The sequence below is a fragment of the Mizuhopecten yessoensis genome, unplaced genomic scaffold, assembly GCF_002113885.1.
Source record: "Mizuhopecten yessoensis strain PY_sf001 unplaced genomic scaffold, ASM211388v2 scaffold2429, whole genome shotgun sequence".
NCBI lineage: Eukaryota > Metazoa > Mollusca > Bivalvia > Pectinida > Pectinidae > Mizuhopecten > Mizuhopecten yessoensis.
The window spans coordinates 585,372-606,759 of record NW_018404542.1 but is presented as its reverse complement, the minus strand read 5'-3'; the positions used below and the strand labels follow the sequence as shown (position 1 = coordinate 606,759).

Here is a 21,388-nt window from a genome sequence, read left to right as displayed (position 1 = left end):
GTTCTCCCTTGGGGAGGGGGTAAAGTTTACTATAGTTTATATAGGGAAACAACACTTTTGGGTATATTTTGACAATTTTCTGTTGGAAATTATTTTTACTTGGTCAGAATCATCTTTGGTGGATGACGGTATCACATTGTAAACCTGTAAACTTCCTGCCCCATCCCCTGGGGTTAGAGCGGGGCCCCAAAGGGAACATTTACAAATATTTTAAAATTCTTATCCTTTGATGACATGACAAGTATTGTATTTCACATAGTTTACATGCTGATTTCCACATCACATCTAAACAATAAAATAAAGCTACCAGTACCTATGATATAACTCAGGTGAACGCTAAGGCCCTTGGGCCTCTTGTTAAGTGTTCATGGCTCTAGTCTCAACTGCATTGGGTTATCCTACATTGTGAAGAATTCTTTTGTTTATAGTGTTTAGAGCTGGTATCCCTGGTTGTGCTGTTTATGATACTGTACTGGATGGAGATCAAGAAGGTGGTGATATATCTCCTCATAGCCTCTATTATAGGTAAGTCTCATCTCATAGCCTGTGTTATAGGTAAGTCTCATCTCAAAGCCTCTGTTTTAGGTAAGTCTCATCTCATAGCCTCTGTTATAGGTAAGTCTCATCTCATAGCCTCTGTTATAGGTAAGTCACCTCTCATAGCCTCTGTTATAGGTAAGTCACCTCTCATAGCCTCTGTTATAGGTAAGTGACATCTCTTAGCCTCTGTTATAGGTAAGTCGCCTCTCATAGCCTCTGTTATAGGTAAGTGACATCTCATAGCCTCTGTGATAGATAAGTCACCTCTCATAGCCTCTGGTATAGGTAAGTGACATCTCTTAGCCTCTGTTATAGGTAAGTCGCCCCTCATAGCCTCTGTTATAGGTAAGTGACATCTCTTAGCCTCTGTTATAGGTAAGTCACCTCTCATAGCCTCTGTAATAGATAAGTCACATCTCATAGCCTCAGTTATAGGTAAGTCACCTCTAATAACCTCGGTTATATACCCTCTGTAATAGATAAGTCACATCTCATAGCCTCAGTTATAGGTAAGTCACCTCTCATAGCCTCTGTAATAGATAAGTCACAACTCATAGCCTCAGTTATAGGTAAGTCACCTCTTATAGCCTCTGTAATAGATAAGTCACATCGCATAGCCTCAGTTATAGGTAATTCACATCTCATAACCTCAGTTATAGGTAATTCACATCTCATAGCCTCTGTTATAGATAAGTCACATCTCATAGCCTCTGTTATAGGTTAGTTTCATCTCAAAGCCTCTGTTATAGGTAAGTCACATCTCATAGCCTCTGTTATAGGTAAGTTTCATCTCATAGCCTCTTACACATGCCATCTATAGCTTTAAAAAGGTTTTAAAATTTATTAAAAAAAAAAATTGTTATAGAAGATTTTGTATGCCCCCACCATTTTATAGGGGCCCTATAGTGTTACTCAGTCTCATCTGGTCCCGAGTCATTGTGGGTGTCATGGCTCTACCGACTTCATTTCTTACAGATTTTCATCAAAATTTACACAAAGGTCAAGTATGAGAATGCCTTGAGTGAGTTTCCATTTTAGGGTCCACAGTTAAATGGCAAGGTCAGTGTTCCTTGCTATGTGACAACCACAGGGCCGAGGGAGCATTCCTGTCTGGAGACACATATTGATGGTACCCAACAAACATAATAATTACTGGTATTACTCCCTATAAGATCACAGTAGTATTTACAATATCTGTTTCACACTGCTAGTTTCTGTAAGGACTACTGGTTTATTGTACATGGCTGTTCATTTGTAATACACTATATCATAAAGCTGATTTTTGAAATCTATAAACAGATCAAAACTTTGATGTGTCCAAATTGTGACATGTTCGGGCTTTGAATAAAAAATAATCTGGTTCAAACTTGTGTGGATATCTATCATTTTGTGTCAATAATAATTTATTCCAGAGATCTGTAATACAGATTTTAATATGAAAATAAGTTATGGTGCTGTGTCCTTAACTTCATTAACTAAATTAACACTACATTGTCAGCCTCCTTCACCGTCATATGTGCCAAAGGACTGTCGGGGATGATCCAGCTGTCGTTTGCGGGCCAGTCCCAGTTTGGTCACCCTATACTGTACGCCATGGCTATTGTCATGATCATCACCGCGGTTATACAAGTCAAGTAAGTCATTAACACTTAGTAATGGTAGCATCATTCATTTGATTTCTGATGTATTTCCATTATCCTGTTACAAATACCCTACAGGTCCAGGTTCCCTGTAAGGTTCCTTATATATATGTATTTACTGATTCTATAGATGTCCAGCTGATAGATAGCAGGATAACCCCAGGTCAATATGTTGTATCACTTTACCAGAAAACAGTCACTCTTCTGAATATTACTTGACAATTAGTTGGGGAATGCTGGTAAGGACACTGCTGTAAAAAAAAAATGGAAATGATAATTAAGGCTACAAGAACTGAAATGAGGTCAGTGTTAGCTCTTCAATGCCTCCTACGTAGTAGATACGGTAGACAAATCCCTGTAGGAGGCCCAGCATTGGTTGCCTCATACCATCATGTTGTGAGATCATGCAGCTTAACCTGTAATCTCATAATAGATGGTGTACTGAGAGTTTAGTGTTATATATATGGTGTACTGGGACAGCAGTGTAACATAATAGATGGTGTACTGAAACAGCAGTGTAATATAATAGATGGTATTCTGAAACAGCAGTGTAATATAAAAGATGGTGTACTGAAACAGTGGTGTAATATTTTAGATGGTGTACTGAGACAGCAGTGTAATATAATAGATGGTGTACTGAATCAGCAGTGTAATATTATAGATGGTGTACCGAGACGGCAGTGTACTGTAATAGATGATATACTGAAACAGCAGTGTAATGTAATAGATGATATACTGAAACAGCAGTGTAATGTAATAGATACTGTGCTGAAACAGCAGTGTAATGTAATGTATGGTGTACTGAGATGGCAGTGTAACATAATAGAGGGTGTACTGAGACGGCAGTGTAACGTAACAGATGGTGTACTGAGATGTCAGTGTAAGGTAACAGATGGTGTACTGAGAAGGCAGTGTTACGTAACAGATGGTGTACTGAGACGGCAGTGTAACGTAACAGATGGTGTACTGAGATGACAGTGTAACGTTACAGATGGTGTACTGAGACGTCAGTGTAACATAACAGATGGTGTACTTAGACGGCTGTGTAACGTAACAGATGGTGTACTGAGACGGCAGTGTAGCGTAACAGATGGTGTACTGAGATGGCAGTGTAAGGTAACAGATGGTGTACTGAGACGGCAGTGTAACGTAACAGATGGTGTACTGAGACGGCAGTGTAACGTAACAGATGGTGTACTGAGACGGCAGTGTTACGTAACAGATGGTGTACTGAGATGGCAGTGTAACGTAATAGATGGTGTACTGAGATGGCAGTGTAACATAATAGATGGTGTACTGAAATGGCAGTGTAGCGTAACAGATGGTGTACTGAGATGGCAGTGTAGCGTAACAGATGGTGTACTGAGACGGCAGTGTAACATTGATACAAGCTTGTTAACAACATCTAAATCCTAAACATTTCATAAGTCTTTTATTCCCACATTAAACCTTCAATCATGTCCTCCTGAAACTTCAATTTTGAGACTATAAAATGGCATCTAAGTTTTGACTTGTTATACAGTTCTTGAGATTGATTATTGATTTTGTCTCCAAGCTGCAATCTGCATGTATCTTCTGACAGCATCTCACCACCTAGCATACTGTAGTTAGCAATGTTTTCAGGAGTAAAGGAAATCAAAAGTGGGAGGTTTAATCTGCATTCTTAGTTAGAAACACACTAATAACAGGCAACCCTCAAGTGCTGTGTATGTATTGTTTTAGCAATCAGTTAACATAATCAAAGCAGATATTGAAATTGTATGTGTAAATGTGATCATTTTTGTTTCAATAATACTGGCATGTACTTTTATGCCATTTATATTTTTAGCATGCTATCATCAGAGGGTGGGCTATTCAAATCACCCTTAGTCTGTGATCTGTCATCCATCTGTCCATCCGTCATTCTGTCTGGCCTTCCATCAACAATTCTTGTTAGTGCTATTTCTCAGGAATCTTTCTTAAATTTCACATGTGAAATTTCAATGGTCCTTAGTTATTCCTATTGGATGTTGGGACTGATCAGAAAGCCAAGATGGCGGACAGGTGGCCATGTTGAATTTTGAAAGTTAATGCTTGTTTGTATATTATTCAGAAAGGCTGGAGACATCTTTCTCAACTTTCATATGTTGGCTGCCCATGGTATTTAGTCAAGCATATTGAATTTTGGGACTGATAAGAAAACAAAGATGGCCATCTTGAATCTTGAATTTTATTTGAAGGTTTCCCATGGTTCATAGTTATTCATATCTAATATTGGGACTAATTGTATTTTCAGTTTTCACATGTAGCTTCCCACTTGTCTGTCATTGTGGAAATTGTTCCATTTTGAGACAGATTGAAAAAATGGGATGGGCAACAGACATCCATCTTAAATTTTGACATTTTAATTTCGTTATCACTATTTCTCACAAAGCACTTGAAATTCTTTCATCAAATATCATATATTGCTTTTTGTAGGTATGATCAGAAAAACAAAATGGTCGCTATGCAGCTATCTCCGATTTTGACAATTTCAGTTCGTTATCACTATTTTTCAAGAAGTACTAGACAGTATTTATCAAATACCTGTATAAGTGCACTTGTTGATATCAATGTCATCGGAAATTTCAATATTTCAGTTTAATTGATTTCATTACATACTCTGTCAGATTATTTCCCGTTGCACCAAGCAAAATATGAGATTAATTACACAACTGACAATATTGAATTTGGGTTTGAAATGATAAATGTGTGCCTATCAAGAGACTAAGCCAAATCTCAACTTAAATGACATGTTCTGTGCACGCGGTAGTGCATCTTGGTGGCTTAATCTGTCATGTTTATCTTACCTGGTACGTATCTATCAACATACGAACCCAACAAACTGGTAGCTCACTTGTCGTCGCTAATGGACCCTTATGTCAGTGATCTTAACACATATTCAGCGAGGAGAAAGTTGACAGATAATCCAATGTTTCGTTTTCCAGCCTCTTTAAAAAATGAATCCCCAAACTATGTATGATGTCTATTCGCTGAGTGTTACTAGTACTGTAAAAACCAAATACATGTATCATTGATATTAGGATTTTTTAATCGCCCCAAAAAGGGTGGATTTTTCAACATTTGCAGATTTTTTATTTCTTCAACGTTGACAATTTATTAGCTGTAATCTTGACAAAATTTTAATCAATTTGGTGTGGGAAAATACCACAAGTGTGGCTAGGGAGTTGCTACTGTTGATTTTCTGTCATGGTGTGCATATATCAATCTTTTTTCTCAACTCCCATTTCTCCCAGATTTATGGGTAGAAAGTTCCCCCAGATTTTCACTTACCTGGTAGATATGGAAACAGATGTAAAGGCAGCATTATAGAGCTTAATGTCAAGTTCATTTTGTTGAAATTATTAAACATCAGTTGCATAGCTGTCAACCCTCCCACAGTAGGAGGGACACTCATTTGGACCAAAATTTATCAATCTTCCTCGAAACTCCCTCATTCAAGTCCAAACTCACACAAACTGAAAATCTACATCCTGTGGTCAAATGATCTCCTAGTTACTACAGGGTGTGTGTCATGATCTTAACAGGTGTGTCTGAACCAAATGAAAGCTTTTTGGAGTTATTTTGAAACATAAAAAGTGAAAGATAAATTGAGCAAAGTAGTTCCCTCATTGGAGATTTCACAGGTTTACACCTGTGTTATTTCTCTTAAAGTAATGATAGGTCAGCAACCTGTCTAAAATTGCATACCAAGAGGTCAAGATACAGAGATCAAAGGTCAAGGTCAGAATCGCATGGTTACAGTTATATGAGACATCAATAAATTCCTTTCAAGGTAATTAATGTTACATTTAACCAAATCAGGTGAAAGGTTCAGGTTAAAATATCACCTAGCTGATGTGTTTCGCTTTTGTTCAGCTAAGACATGATTTTGTCTGTTTCAGATTTCTCAATGAAGCCATGAAGAGCTTTGAGTCTACAGTGGTGGTCCCCACCAACTTTGTGTTCTTCACCATCAGTGCAATCATGGCGGGTGAGTCTGCAGTTCACACAATGTCATCGTCTGAAATGTTCACGAAATCTGGTCTCCATACTGATATTTACAGACATTAAAAATTAACTGTATATTTCAAAATGTATGAAATGATCTTAATTTTTAAGAATCTCACTTGTCTTTAACATTTGGAACTTTTTATCTTTTAATCTGTCACTGAATACTAAATGGCATCTAGTTACATGTACTGGGATCCAAAATGCCCACATTTCTTTTTCTGTTCTAAAAATCCCTTAACCATGATTAACTGATTTTAAACGGAGGGTGGGGTTGGGGGTTAGGGGTGATGAGTAGTGGTACTAGGCATCCAGTATTTCGGCATTTTGATGGTCATTGGTCATTTTAAGAGATGAAAGGTCACACATGACCACTTGAGGTGTGTGGTGGGATCTGTAAGAAGCCCCACTCACATTCTTTTTATATTCAAGAATTTTGGAAGGCATTAAAACTGTTTACAGATCGGACAAAAGTAGGTATAGCGGGCAATATTTATTTTAGTGGCGTTTGTAACAGATTTGTGGGAGCAGTAGTCAATTCTTCTTCAACAAACATTGATTTTAAACCAATTCATTATTGCCATGCTATTTTCGTTCCAGGTATTGTATTTTACAAGGAGTTCTGGGGACTCAATGGCCTGGAGATCTGTATGTTCTTGGTCGGGTACGTAAATCTCCCCACTGTCCTTTGTACACATAGAGTACTTTTTCATACATAAAAAGTTGAAGTTTTTTTACCTGGTTGTGAAACTGAATAAGGAGTAAATTTTAAATTATCATTTTGAACAAGAAATTAATATATCACCAAGATATAACATAATTACCCTAGAATTGTGCCAAGTGTTAGAATGTTTAGATATCTACAGCGTTACTTCTATAATACTCCAGTAAATTTACATTGACCTTCCTCTATAGGTATAGGTTCCAAGGAATTTACATTGACCTTCCTCTATAGGTATATGTTCCAAGGAATTTACATTGACCTTCCTCTATAGGTATAGGTTCCATGGAATTTACATTGACCTTCCTCTATAGGTATAGGTTCCAAGGAACTTACATTGACCTTCCTCTATAGGTATAGGTTCTAAGGAATTTACATTGACCTTCCTCTATAGGTATAGGTTCCAAGGAATTTGCATTGACCTTCCGACAAAAACAGTACTCATTATGCGGAGCAGTCTTCTGACGGACTGAACTACCTGTAAATTGGTGACACCATGAACAGAGTAAACGTAATATAAATTGTCAGGTTTTATGATTATATAGGTCAGAATGTCAGCATTGTTAAATCTTAACAATCTAGTGGTCTAGTAGAGCCTCAAAAATTACGTGAAATGTAAACCTCACAAATTTTCTGCACTTCGGGTATAAGGTTAGTTAGGACTATTGACGGTAAACAATGATAAGTGAAATTTTAACCTAATCAAATCTGTTGGATATAGGAAGGCAATACCTTGCTGATCTTTAGTGAGGTTGCAATTTGGAAAAGGCCAACAAAACAGCCAAATCAAACAAAAAATTCAAAGAAATTAAAAAGTTTAATAAGAACTGTTTCTGAAAAATGTCCCTAATTAAAGATACATTTTTAACATCAATAACAATCTCCAAATGTCAAAACATCCATTTTTGCTTAAAACATGGAGGTCTAAATTAAGGCCTGTTATTGGCATGAATTGGCACAACTCTGGAAAATTCTAAAAACCTTTGGACTAAAAGACAGAGGGGCTGTGCAGTTTTGAATTATGGCCAACAATATCATATTTCTGATTAAATAATGTTGAACACAAGTTATGTCAGCCTTTTGTTTAGTGGATGAAGCATCATGCAAACTTAAACTGGTACACTGTCGATCACTGGTACACTGTACATCACTGATACACTGTAGATCACTGATACACTAGATCACTGGTACACTGTACATCACTGTTACACTGTAGATCACTGGATCACTGGTACACTGTACATCAGGATCTTGACATTTGGCACAATGTTGCTGATCCTGCAGTGCCATATGGCCACTTAGTTTCCAGTAATAAAACTGAAAATTTTACTTGCTCTACAAATATTAGCAACACAGAGTATACAGGTAAGAGTAAATGATATAAATCAACTGAGGGGACATAACTCCTCCTGACATCACAGCCTATTAGCGATGTAAACAACAGAAGGGACATAACTCCTCCTGACATCACAGCCTGTTAGTGATATAATCAATTAATGGGACATAACTCTTCCTGATATTACAGCTTGTTAGTGATACAAATCAACTGAGGGGACATAACTCCTCCTGACATCACAGCCTGTTAGTGATATTAAACAACGGAGGGGACATAACTCTACCTGACATCACAGCCTGTTAGTGATCTAAATCAACGGAGGGGACATAACTCCTTCTGATATCACATCCTGTTAGTGATATAAATCTACTTAGGGGACATAACTCTTTCTGACATCACAGCCTGTTAGTGATCTAAATCAACGGAGGGGACATAACTTTTTCTGACATCACAGCCTGTTAGTGATATAAATCAACTGAGGAGACATAACTCTACCTGATATCACAGCCTGTTAGTGATATTAAACAACGGAGGGGACATAACTCCCCCTGACATCACAGCCTGTTAATGATATAAATCAACTGAGGGGACATAACTCTACCTGACATCACAGCTTATTAGTGATACAAATCAACTGAGGGGACATAACTCCTCCTGACATCACAGCTTGTTAGCGATGTAAACAACAGAGGGGACATAACTCTACCTGACATCACAGCCTGTTAATGATATAAATCTACTAAGGGGACATAACTCTTTCTGACATCACAGCCTGTTAGTGATCTAAATCAACTGAGGAGACATAACTTTTTCTGACATCACAGCCTGTGAGTGATCTAAATCAACGGAGGGGACATAACTCTTTCTGACATCACAGCCTGTTAGTGATCTAAATCGATGGAGGGCACATAACTCTTTCTGATATCACAGCCTGTTAGTGATATAAATCAACGAAGGGGACATAACTCTTTCTGACATCACAGCCTGTTAATGATATAAATCAACTGTTATGGTTAAAATATAAAGGACATAAAATACAGGAGCTTTAGGGTATATGAGTACTGATTCATTCAGCTTTAATTTCATGGAGTGTAATTTTCAGGTTCAAGTGTGGTGTTGGATTTGTCCTTTTCAGGACTTGAGTATGTGGTGTTACTAAGCTGAGAAAAAATAAATTGCTGTTGTTTTCAATTTGTGGCTTTATCATACCATAGAAATAACACCACTATAAAAATGTCCTCTATACAGAATGTGACCTGAACTTTTGTACCTACAGGTGTTTGATGTCGTTTGTGGGAGTGTACTTCATCACCATGAACAGGAGCCCGGAGAGTGGGTCCGAGTCAGCAGGTGTCTTGTCTGAAACGGCCTCTGTAGATAGTAAACAGCAGGTGACAGGCAACATATTCCCAGGTAGGTCTCACAACCCAGAACAACTCTGTCGACTGTCAAATAATAATAGTTAGAGGTTCTTATACTGCTTTATCACAACCTAGTTCGTAGGTCGACTCAAAGCGGTTCACAAACTGTTATCCATGGTTATAGGGCCTTGGCAACTAGCAAATATCTTTCTTAACTCTCTGCAACCCTTCGCTCACGAGCCCTGTGTCCTACCACTAGATTGCCGTGCCTCCTCAAAAGTAGAATCAATCACTGGTCGGGTAGGGGAATAATCTGTGACATATGAGGGGCATGTATTCTCCTTCTTTATGCAATATAGACTGTTACTCATAGGTCATCCAAGTGTGCTATCTGATTCAATATAAATGTGCTTACTGACACCACAAGAACACTGACTGACACCAAATGTTCAAGATCATGGTTACAGCTACACATGATGATAAAAAAAGTCAGATATTTGGTTTTTTCAGATCCTAACGCAAATTACAGCCAAATTTCATAAAACTTCACACCAATATTCCTGACATCGATCACTCGAGACCAGTCGAAGCTCAATGTCATATGTTCAGATCAAGATCATAGCTACATAATCTCTAAATGTGCATTCCTGACTAAATTTTAAGCTCACCTGCCTAAAAAGGAAAGTCATTATGCCATGGTGTCTGGTGTGTCCGTGAACTTTTCCTTTAAATACTTCTTCAAAAGAATGGAAATGTTAAGAGTTTTGATGTTTGACTGGTACCTTCCTGGGTTAGAGCCTGATACGGTTTAAAAACAATAATGACCTTGGCCTGTTTTCAAGGTCGAAGGTGCAAATAAGTCAAAAACGTCAAAGAACTTCTTCTAAAGAACCGAAAGGCATACATCTTAATATTTGGCTGGTAGCTTCCTGTAATGGAGCCTAACAAAGTTTGCAAATGAAAATGACCTTGACACACTTAACAGAAAGCATTAAGGTGATGATATTTGACCAGAAGCATGCAGAGAAAAGGGTTGTCAAGTTTGTTTAAGTTATCATGAATGACTTTGACCCGCTGGCAGGGTCCCAGGTTGTTGGCCACTGTCAATGTTGATTGTTTTGTTGCAGGCTGGCTGTTTGCCACTGTCAATGTTGGTGAAGTCCAGCCAAAAGGCGATATCGTTGCAGGCTGGCTGTTGGCCACTGTCAATGTTGTTTGTTTTGCTGCAGGCTGGCTGTTGGCCACTGTCAATGTTGTTTGTTTTGCTGCAGGCTGGCTGTTGGCCACTGTCAATGTTGTTTGTTTTGCTGCAGGCTGGCTGTTGGCCACTGTCAATGTTGATTATTTTGTTTCAGGCTGGTTGTTGGCCACTGTCAATGTTGATTGTTTTGTTGCACGCTGGCTGTTGGTCACTGTCAATGTTGATTGTTATGTTGCAGGCTGGTTGTTGGCCACTGTCAATGTTGATTGTTTTGTTGCACGCTGGCTGTTGGTCACTGTCAATGTTGATTGTTTTGTTGCAGGCCGGCTGTTGGTCACTGTCAATGTTGATTGTTTTGTTGCAGGCTGGGTGTTGGCCACTGTCAATGTTGATTGTTTTGTTGCACGCTGGCTGTTGGTCACTGTCAATGTTGATTGTTATGTTGCAGGCTGGCTATTGGCCACTGTCAATGTTGGTTGTTTTGTTGCAGGCTGGCTATTGGCCACTGTCAATGTTGATTGTTATGTTGCAGGATGGCTATTGGCCACTGTCAATGTTGATTGTTTTGTTGCAGGCTGGCTGTTGGCCACTGTCAATGTTGGTGAAGTCCAGCCAAAAGGCGATATCCAACACCTCAGTGACAATGACAGAGCACCATTTTTATCACCTTTGCCAGAGGAGAGTTCGACTTCTTTAGACACGCTCTCTAGTCACGACGACTCCCCGGTAGGCGCCAAACCATCCACCTCTTATGGTGCCACAGGATGACAGCCATCATTTAACATATCCATTATATAATAAAATATTCAAATTTGTACAAAAGATTATTTATTTTAATATCATCATAGCTTTGATATACATTATATAAATCCTTGCTTTTAATTTGATAACTGTGGACCAGTGGAAATGAAGAAATTCATTGTTAAAATATGTACAACATTGAAAGGTGAATAATATCTTTAATTCAGTAGCAGCTTCGATGTGATACCTCCTTTAGAAATACTGTTGGTTTCTAGTTCACCAATATTTAATTAGTTGTAGGTGTTTGTCAAGTACTTGATATTGCTAGTATATGTTGTCTGTTGATGAAGGTTTTTAAGACAAAAAAACTTATTGTCAGGTAACAATTCTAAACTTGCCAAAACATTATAATATTTTGTTTATGTCCTTGGATGTATATCTGCTGCCAGAGCTTGATTGCCCTGGTAGAGTTGTGTACAATTGTTATTTACATTCCTGATGAACGGGACGTCTTGGAGTACGGTTGTTTCTTTCAGATGATAACACAAGTTTAAACAAATATATTTTACTAATCTAAATTTGATGTGAAAGTGAGCAAAGGTTATGAAATTGTACCTCATGAAACCTATACCATATTCATTAGCACAGGGAGTACCATGTAGCCCAATGTCACTAACCCACAATGTCACCAACCCACCAACCCCCAACACACAATGTCACCAACACACAATGTCACCTCACCAACACACAATGTCACCTCACCAACACACAATGTCACCAACCCACATTGTCACCAACACACAATGTCACCAACACACAATGTCACCAACACACAATGTCACCTCACCAACACATAATGTCACCAACCCACATTGTCACCAACACACAATGTCCCCAACAAACAATGTCACCAACACACAATGTCACCTCACCAACACACAATGTCCCCCCACCAACACACAATGTCACCTCACCAACACACAATGTCACCAACACACAATGTCACCAACACACCAACCCACGATGTCACCAACACACAATGTCACCAACACACAATGTCACCTCACCAACACACAATGTCTCTAACACACAATGTCACCAACACACAATGTCACCAACCCACAATGTCACCAACCCAGAATTAAATTATCATCATGCTTTCTGTTAATGGGTTCCAGTCGTGATTTCAAACAGGTTGTAGGTATTTTCTCATGTTACAGAAAAGTTTGTCAGATATAGTAATAATTTGTTTGCTGTAGTTTGTCAGATATAGTAATAATTTGTTTGCTGTAGTTTGTCAGATATGGTAATAATTTGTTTGCTGTAGTCTGTCAGATATAGTAATAATTTGTTTGCTGTAGTTTGGAAACTGATATGGTTATAATACTATTTTTGCTTGAAACATGTGATGCATATCCAGACAGACATTTTGATTTCTAATACAAGTGAATTTGTGATGCATTTATTTTTTCCGGTCGTTTAATGCGCATTTCTACACATATTTTCATGTTAATTTACATAGTTTTGTTTTTTTGCATATCATGAATATTTTTCTTTACTGTTGCTCAAGTAAATTTAATATATATATGTGAAGATATTTATACATTTTTTTATATCCTGTTATGTTTTTCAATATATATATATTTCTCCACATTATGGTCTAAGAAATCCTTACTCAGATCAAGTATATATGTATACATATTTACATACTATGTATTTTAATTGTATTCCAGAAAGTATATATATATATTGTTGTTTGGAACAGTGTGTTCATATTTCCCCTGTCAGATTGGTACATGTACAATGTAATTGAAATATATTGTAAATGTTAAAACCTGTTTTTCTCTTCTTTTCTTTAGAAATTGTTTTTCTCATTCCTTCTTTTAATCCAGCATGTCTAGTCTACATATTGGCATTACAGAATGAAACCAGTGAGTGTATTTAAAATAATGTGAGATTTTTATGAAATTGCATAATACATCTTATAAGTACCAGTTGAAAAAAGTCATCAAGCTTGTGTTCTGTTGAAGCCTGTAACAATTCTGATCTTCAGCTTACCTGATTTTCTCCATGTTAGCAATACATTGCATTATTTCCTGAAGCTCTTATACCGGTATTGCGCTTTGTCCGTCCACGTGGCCTTCCTTATCCTTGCCAGGGGACCCACATACATAGCATTACTGGCTTGTTTGACACATTCCTAATCTAACAACATAAGCCTGGTGTTCACCTAGTTTGGTTCAGGGTACAATTCACGCAAGTTGATTCGTGTAAAGATAGAAATTGTTTTTGGTAAGGGTGAAATACTTTTGTTGTATATGTGCAGGTTTCACCACCAGTCATATGTCAAAAAGTTAAATTCTGTTAGGAAAGTAATCCAGTGGGATAACAGCATCAACTTACATAGGTTTTCTGTGAGAAATAATAGCAGCACAATAACTGATAGTGTATCGACTTACGACTATTACTGTGAATACTGGTTGTTTTACAAAGTGTTTAACTTACCTGGCCTGAAGGGCCAAGTGAGCTTATGGCCTGTCGTCAATCAATCCATCAAGCATCAACTTTTCCCTTTTAACAACCTCTTCTCAAGAAGGCATTCCAAGTTTGTACCAATGAATAATTTTGCCCCAATCTTAAAGTCAGGGGGTCAAATGTTTAAAAAATTATTTAAACAACTTTTTCGTACTACTGAAAAAGGACAGGGTAGTGATATCTACCCATTAGCATGCTGGGTTGAAGGGCTAGAAACTTTGGTCAAATGAATGACTTCAAACAACTTTCAAGGTCACAGGGGTTAAATGATGGTCAAATGAATGACTTCAAACAACTTTCAAGGTCACAGGGGTTAAATGATTAACAAAAAAATAAACAACTTTTAAATAACCAAAAGCCCCACAATGATGATATTTCGTCAGTAGCCTACAGGGAAGAAGGATGATGACATACTTTTAAGGTCACAAGATTGAAAGTGTGAATTTATAAAAAAAACACTTCTAAATTAATATAAGGCAAAAGACATTGAGATTTGGCTAATAGCATGCTGGGGTGAAGGCCTAGCCATGTTTGTTGAGAAATTACCTTGAGTCACTTCAAGGTCAAATGGGTGAAATGTTTAAAAAAATCTTTGAACAAAATCTAAATAACTGAAATCCAAGTGTGCTGATATTTGACCGCAGCATGTTGCGATGATAAGCTACAAAGTTTTTTTAATGAATGACCTTAAACCACTTTCAAGGTCACAAAGGTCAAATGTTAAAAAATCTCTTAAAAAAATCTTCTTAATAACCAAAGGACTCCAGATGACCTGTAGATTATTCAGCCCAGTTATATTTTATTCAAACTTGGTCCTCTTTTAAGGTGCGATATTACTTGGTAATGCCAAGTGAGTGATACAAGCCCATTGGGCCTTTTGTTCATCGAGTAATACTGGGTAACACTCATTGAAGACAAAACTGTTGGCTTTATTTCATGTCAAATATATAGGAAAATATGTTAATGTACAAATTTGAGTTCAACATATGATGAAAAAACTCTACAGAGTGCTCACCTCGTCTCATATGAAGCACTTTGCATTAAAATCGTGTAGTGGAAACTCCTGCAAGAACACCTCTACACACGACACATCACCTCGTTACTTGATTACGCCAAAGAGTATGGAAGGAATTACCTTTTTTGTATTGTTTTTATGTAATATTTATGTATATAGTGCAATAGTGGTTTTGTTAAATCAGTTTTAACTCCTGTTTATACTCACCTAGGAGTTATGTTTCTTTGGTGCTTCAGTGATTTCTCTGTTCCCTGTTTTATCATTATGTTGTATGTATTTGTGGAAGTTCGTTATGTCACAATGCCCAACAAACCAGAAAACTTGAAATATTAAAAAATTTGCATAACACAAATTTCATTTTGCTGCAATTTCAAAAAATGTTGAGGCTAGTTGGAAAATTCTTATTATATGACCTAATTTTCACATTGTATGTGGTTCCATCTGAATTTGTGATTGAACTTTTCAATCAGGTTATAGTAGGTGACTGTATGTTTGTATTGCATATGCTGCCGAGTAACAGATTGGTGTGTTTCTATTGTGTTGAAATTCAAATATATAATATTGTAAACAAATAAATGGGTTCTTTCTTTTTTTACCTCCGCTACCCAAAGGGCAAGTGACGCAATACCATGGTGCAACATCTGTCATCGTCTGTTGTCCATCTGTCAAACTTTCACTAAAAAGACCTTTACTCCAGAATGGGAGAAAGGATTTTGACCAAATTCGAGGTGGAACATTATTGTGCTTAGGAGACTCCGGGTTGTATAAGTGAAGGATGCTGCACCCCTGAGGGCAGAGGGGTGTGGCCAAATAGGGAGAATACAAATAAAAAAAAAATCCTGACCTTCAGTATCACTAAAGGAGATCTCGGAGCCAAGGTGAATCAACATTGTATGAACAAAGGATCTGAATGACTGTCCTTTTAATAACAAAATGTCCTTTTAATGCACTATGGCCTTTAAAGGAGTAAATGCAGGTGATTCCAAAATCATCCACAATTTGTACAGGTCGTAGAGGATATTCGTATGTTGACCAGCGCAAAACATGCAACTTTGTAGGTATGAGGGTACTCAAATCAGGACGGTCAGACTCACTACAGGTCATTAAAACCAGTACTGTATAACATGCACGATATTCTCAAAGACAAGCTTAATTAAAAAGGACTCCATGGGTCCTATAAGCCTTACCCAGAAAGACAGGCCTACTCATTAGGAGATGGACATAGGACACACACAGGAGATTGCACCTGTGGAATTTGGTAATAAAACAATATACCATAATACTGCACCCTACAGCAGCAGGAACTATGTTTCGCGGACGTTATTTACGCCAGGACTACTAAAAACTCCACTTCAGGAGAAATATGCTTATTAAACACTACTAATTATAAACCTAACTAGTTTTGCAGAGCAACTCTTAAATAGAAAACATATGCCCTACATACACTGGAAACAAATCTAATTCAACTAGAAAAGCCAACCACAGGAAAAACCATGAACTTGATCATAAATCAGAATATATCAAGACATCAAACGGTTTTGACATTGAATGATGATCTACGGACGGTAAATTAGTCCACACTCCAACCTGAAATATATTTCTAATTATAGACGGTTACGGTTGGTTGGTTGCACCAGGCTTAACGTCCTATCAACAGCTATTGTCAATTAAGGATGTGCCTCCATGTGTATTTGGTATGTGTGCTGTAGACGGGGTATGTTGGTGCATTTGCCTCCTTGTGATGGCACGGATCTGATGCCGATTTGATAGTGCTAACTCACTGAAATATCAGGCCGACGGCACCCAGCACAGCATTCCATCTCGTCACATGTTGCCATTCCCCTAAATGCTAGCCGGAAATAACAACTACCTTTGTTAAGGACTAAATGGTATGTCCCGGCCTGGGAACAGAACTCGTTAACCCAACTTGGGCGAACGCTCAACACTAAGGCTTAAAGTGAGGTGTTGTGGTTGGATGGATAGAGAGACTGGCATTGATAAAAAATAAACACGAAATTGAACCAAAAAGATACCAAACAAAGAGAATAAAGCCATGTAATACCACAACATACCAAACAAAGGGAATAAAGCCATGTAATACCATAAAAAGGACGTGCATCGCCATCAACTGTTAAAAAACGTGGTGACCATGTCTTTCGTTATAGCAGACACTGAAATCCAATTGTAAAATAAGCGATAATGACGACCATAACATTTCCCCTTTGAACACCTTGGCTACAATTTACCCTGAATAGTCTGATACTTAAACCATTCCGTTGATTTAAAACATAGAATTGATTAGGTTTTGTAGATCAGAACAGTGTAGTACGTAATTAATACGTATTATTAAATAAACTCCTTTAGCAGATAATTCATTTACGGAAGTAACCTTAGTAGTTTACTACCCCAAGATACTTCACTACATATATTAAGAACACACTTATATTGAACTATCGGTAAGTTAAACATTGAATAAATTAGATATTTGTAAGTGAACAAAAATGGGGAAAAGACTACAATTAAACACGTATCGAATCGTCACATAGAAGCACGTATATGGATTCATTATATAGATTCATTATTTAATATTCTGGAACAATTTATAATTTCAAATTTTNTCAATGGCCCAAAGTTTGAATAAAACTTGAAACTTGAAACTATATGGCGTAATTTCAGTTCGTGTTACATGGTGACATCATTGACATGGAAATGTGTGTACGATAGTGACCTTATTAACGCCAGTAATTAGCATAATCACGTGTTCGGTAAGCTAAACAAAACACCCAACAAACTGGATCGTGTGTAAATGTCTCCACAAAGACATTTCTATTTAAAGAACAAAAGCCACAGTGTTCTATATCGGATCACAACTAATTAAGTCACAATAGGGCTGTAAGACAACGCGACTATCATATCACCCACTTAACGCTACCGAACGGGAGGTAGAGGGGTGTGGGTCATTCAGAAATCGCAACGTATGTGTGACTCGTCTTTGATCAGCAGTAAGGTTATCGGTATAATGAGGTGTAGACAGGTTGGTGTATGACATCACAGTACGAGACTGTATTGAGTTCCTAGTTTATACACTGCCGACATATCGTAACACCATGATAATTCAAATTAAAGTCCGATAGCTACTCTGTGGTTGTATCGAGTTATTAATAACCCTTTTAAACTCCATTTGGTTTTATTTCCAAAGCTTCGGTCCGTTTTTCCGATTATCCTTTTTTGAGAACTCGCAAGTTTCTATTTGAATCGACTTCTATGTCATTTCGTTCATTAGTTTTGATTCACCTGAGTCCGGCGCTACCAAGTGTCGTTGACTACAGATACCATATTCTCATAGGATGAAATAGCAAAAGGTCGCCAAAGAATACCCTCAGAAAAAAACGTTACTATTAAAGGAATTTTCAACTTATTTCCTTCATTCTTCTTTAACTTTCTCCCCGTGCAACTTCCTTCCATGTTTTCTCTCTTCGTTAAATCGCTGCTCATCCTCACATTATCAAATTTCTTAATATTCCCAAGCTCTGCTATATTTCTAATCAAGTTTAATTTTTCTTTTTTTTTTTTGCTTTTTAAGTCTCGCATGCAACTCTCAAAACGTAGTTTTCTAACATTCAACTTACACGCAGTAGGGATTCCTCTGGTGAACTGGTGTAGTATAGTGGTTCATTCGTTTCTATTTGGGTTATATCTTACGATGCACAGGGACATGAGAATTTGTTACAGCTATAGTTGGACCTACACTAAGGTGTTCGGCGTAATTTTACATGTTTGAGGGGTTTAAATCGACTTTCGCTAAAAATAACACCCCCAACGAGTGTCATGTTTACCCAAAGTTGATTTAAACCCCTAAAACATGTAAAATTACGCTGAACACCTCAGTTTAGGTCCAAATATAGCTGTAACAAATTATCAGGTCCCTGAGTTATAATGATGTTGTTGGACTGTGACTTGTAACACTGTCTCCCTCACTGTCAGTCTCGCTGCACTTGTTGAGCATCAGCTTACATATATATGAACTACATTATTGCGTAATATTCCTTTTTAAATTTCATGTCAGTAATAATGTTCCTTTTCCACTAGATTTTGTAGGGCAAGAAAAACTCACGAATCCGAATTTTACCAGCATGCAACATTCTTCTTCAGATTCATTTAAACATTTATGCAAAAGTGTTGAATTTCGAGTGCCCATCCATGATTATATCTTCGTTGTTCTAAATTTGCACAAATCGTGTCTTGCGTTATCACGTAAACTATCTCAATACTCTTGAAACTGGTACTTTTCTTTGAAAATTATATTACAAATTGGTTTCGATTAATTGAATATCCTCCTACATCTTACTCCCATTTCTGAACAGATTTGTCGTAAAAGATTTGCTTGGAATACAATGTTGGGAAGTGTCAATTCTGCTGTGAAATATCCATTCTAGATGTAACTTTAACCACACACATATTATTATACTGAGATAAAGGAGGAAATCGTTCTAGCGCGAAGCTAGAATGAGACTGTAATCCTATGTACAATTAAAATCTGCCATAAGTAAGAAAAAAAAAGGAAATTAACAGGGCAAACATTGATTCCATGTTAAAAACAAACATCCGGAATAGCAAAGTGACATTATTCTATAGTTGATAATAAAACACTTATGTAACATTTATGTATGCTACTTTTGAAGATGACATGGTCACTCCGAGATAATACGGAATCTATAAACAACTGGGCAAATCGCTGAAAAATTAATATAAACCCTCTCCTCTTTGTTAGTCTTTGCGTTAATAATTTACTCATAAACATTCAAGTTAATATTAACACAATAGATACATGTTGGGATCACATTGATGATATTTATGTTACTTTTACAATCGGTAGTAATAATCTTTTAAATCAGATTGTTAAATCGGTTAATTTTTTGTTCAATGTACTACAAGTAAGGACTCGTAGAACAAACTTTGTAATGATCATTTTTTCCGGACACGACAATCTGTCATTGGGAGTCATTACTCGACCCTTGTTAGGCTATAACAATGGCTAACACCCTTTGCAAGTTTAAAAATAGACTACATACAATTCAGTCGGACAATGTTTCTATGATTTCCAAACAATGCAATCCAATAAAAGGCAATACAATAATTTGTCAAATTACGGGCACAAGCACACAAAGCAAGGGATGGAAATGTGATAGATACTCTGACCACCTCGTTCAAGATGCACTGACATATTCTGATAAACACCCGACATTCGCAGTGCAATAGGCATACATCAAAAGAACGTGTATCATTTTGACAGACACTTCCACCTGACTGTCTACCTACTAATGTGCATCTACCCAGGAGACAGACACTTCCACCTGACTGTCTCCCTACTAATGTACATCTACCCAGGAGACAGACACTGGGGCGACGACGATCGACCCAGTCCAGTTCCGCTACATTCCTCTATCCTTTTAACAAAGTCTTCGACCTCGAAGACACACGAGACCCTATATATATCCCACATTCTGTGGGTATATTTCGTTAGGCGTCAAATGTAACAGGAGAGGAAAAATGCACAGCCAGACCGGGGTTCGAATCCGGGACCCTCCGAACTCTAGACGCGGATGATCTACCAATTGAGCTAACATTATATCTTGTCGCAGCCAGACGATCGACTCAGTCCAGTTCCGCTAACATTATCAGAGACGTATAATATACCAACTCTCCGGCCCTAATTAGGAGGGAGGTTTTCTATTTTGGACCCTTAAATTTAAATAATATTTACAATGAGCGAATTTGCTAAACAATTCCTACATTCAGAGACGTATATAATTATACGTCTCTGCTACATTCAAAGATATATAGTGTTTCCTCCGAAAGTTTGGTCCCTAGAACGCGCAGAAATATCTCCCATTTTCCATGAAAAATTTCAAAAGGTTGGCAAGTATGACTATGATGAAATTGTGTAGAGGCAATGTTACAGTAAAAGAAAAGTTTAAAATGCCGAACAAGCATCCTTAATAAGCGGTGCGCCGAATTATGGTTCCAACGAGTACCCTTGTCCGTAATCTACACAATGTGAACCTTCGTGTGATGTGTACATGTTCTATATATTCAACAATATTTTTTTGGCTTTTAAATGTGGTGTATAACTGGCAGTTTGAATAAATTTGTGATTTCACGAATCAACTTGTTTTTGACTTTTCCGACATTTATACATCATGTGACTTATATTTGGATGGACCAATCAGTGTTTTAGATTTTGATCACATGGTCGGCAACCACCACAG

The 21,388-nt window shown here is 37.4% G+C and overlaps 1 protein-coding gene across 1 annotated transcript in view; it reads left to right on the top strand.

The window, feature by feature from the left end:
- LOC110445969 (NIPA-like protein 2) overlaps window positions 1–12,300 on the top strand; it is a 40,524-nt gene extending 28,224 nt beyond the window's left edge. Inside the window, exons 7-12 of the mRNA XM_021490887.1 lie at window positions 429–525; window positions 2,039–2,174; window positions 6,104–6,192; window positions 6,810–6,873; window positions 9,543–9,679; window positions 11,403–12,300. Coding sequence (XP_021346562.1) covers window positions 429–525; window positions 2,039–2,174; window positions 6,104–6,192; window positions 6,810–6,873; window positions 9,543–9,679; window positions 11,403–11,596 — 717 coding nt within the window. The 3' untranslated portion in view covers window positions 11,597–12,300. The remainder of the gene's footprint in view (window positions 1–428; window positions 526–2,038; window positions 2,175–6,103; window positions 6,193–6,809; window positions 6,874–9,542; window positions 9,680–11,402) is intronic.
- The last annotated feature ends 9,088 nt before the right edge of the window (window positions 12,301–21,388 follow it).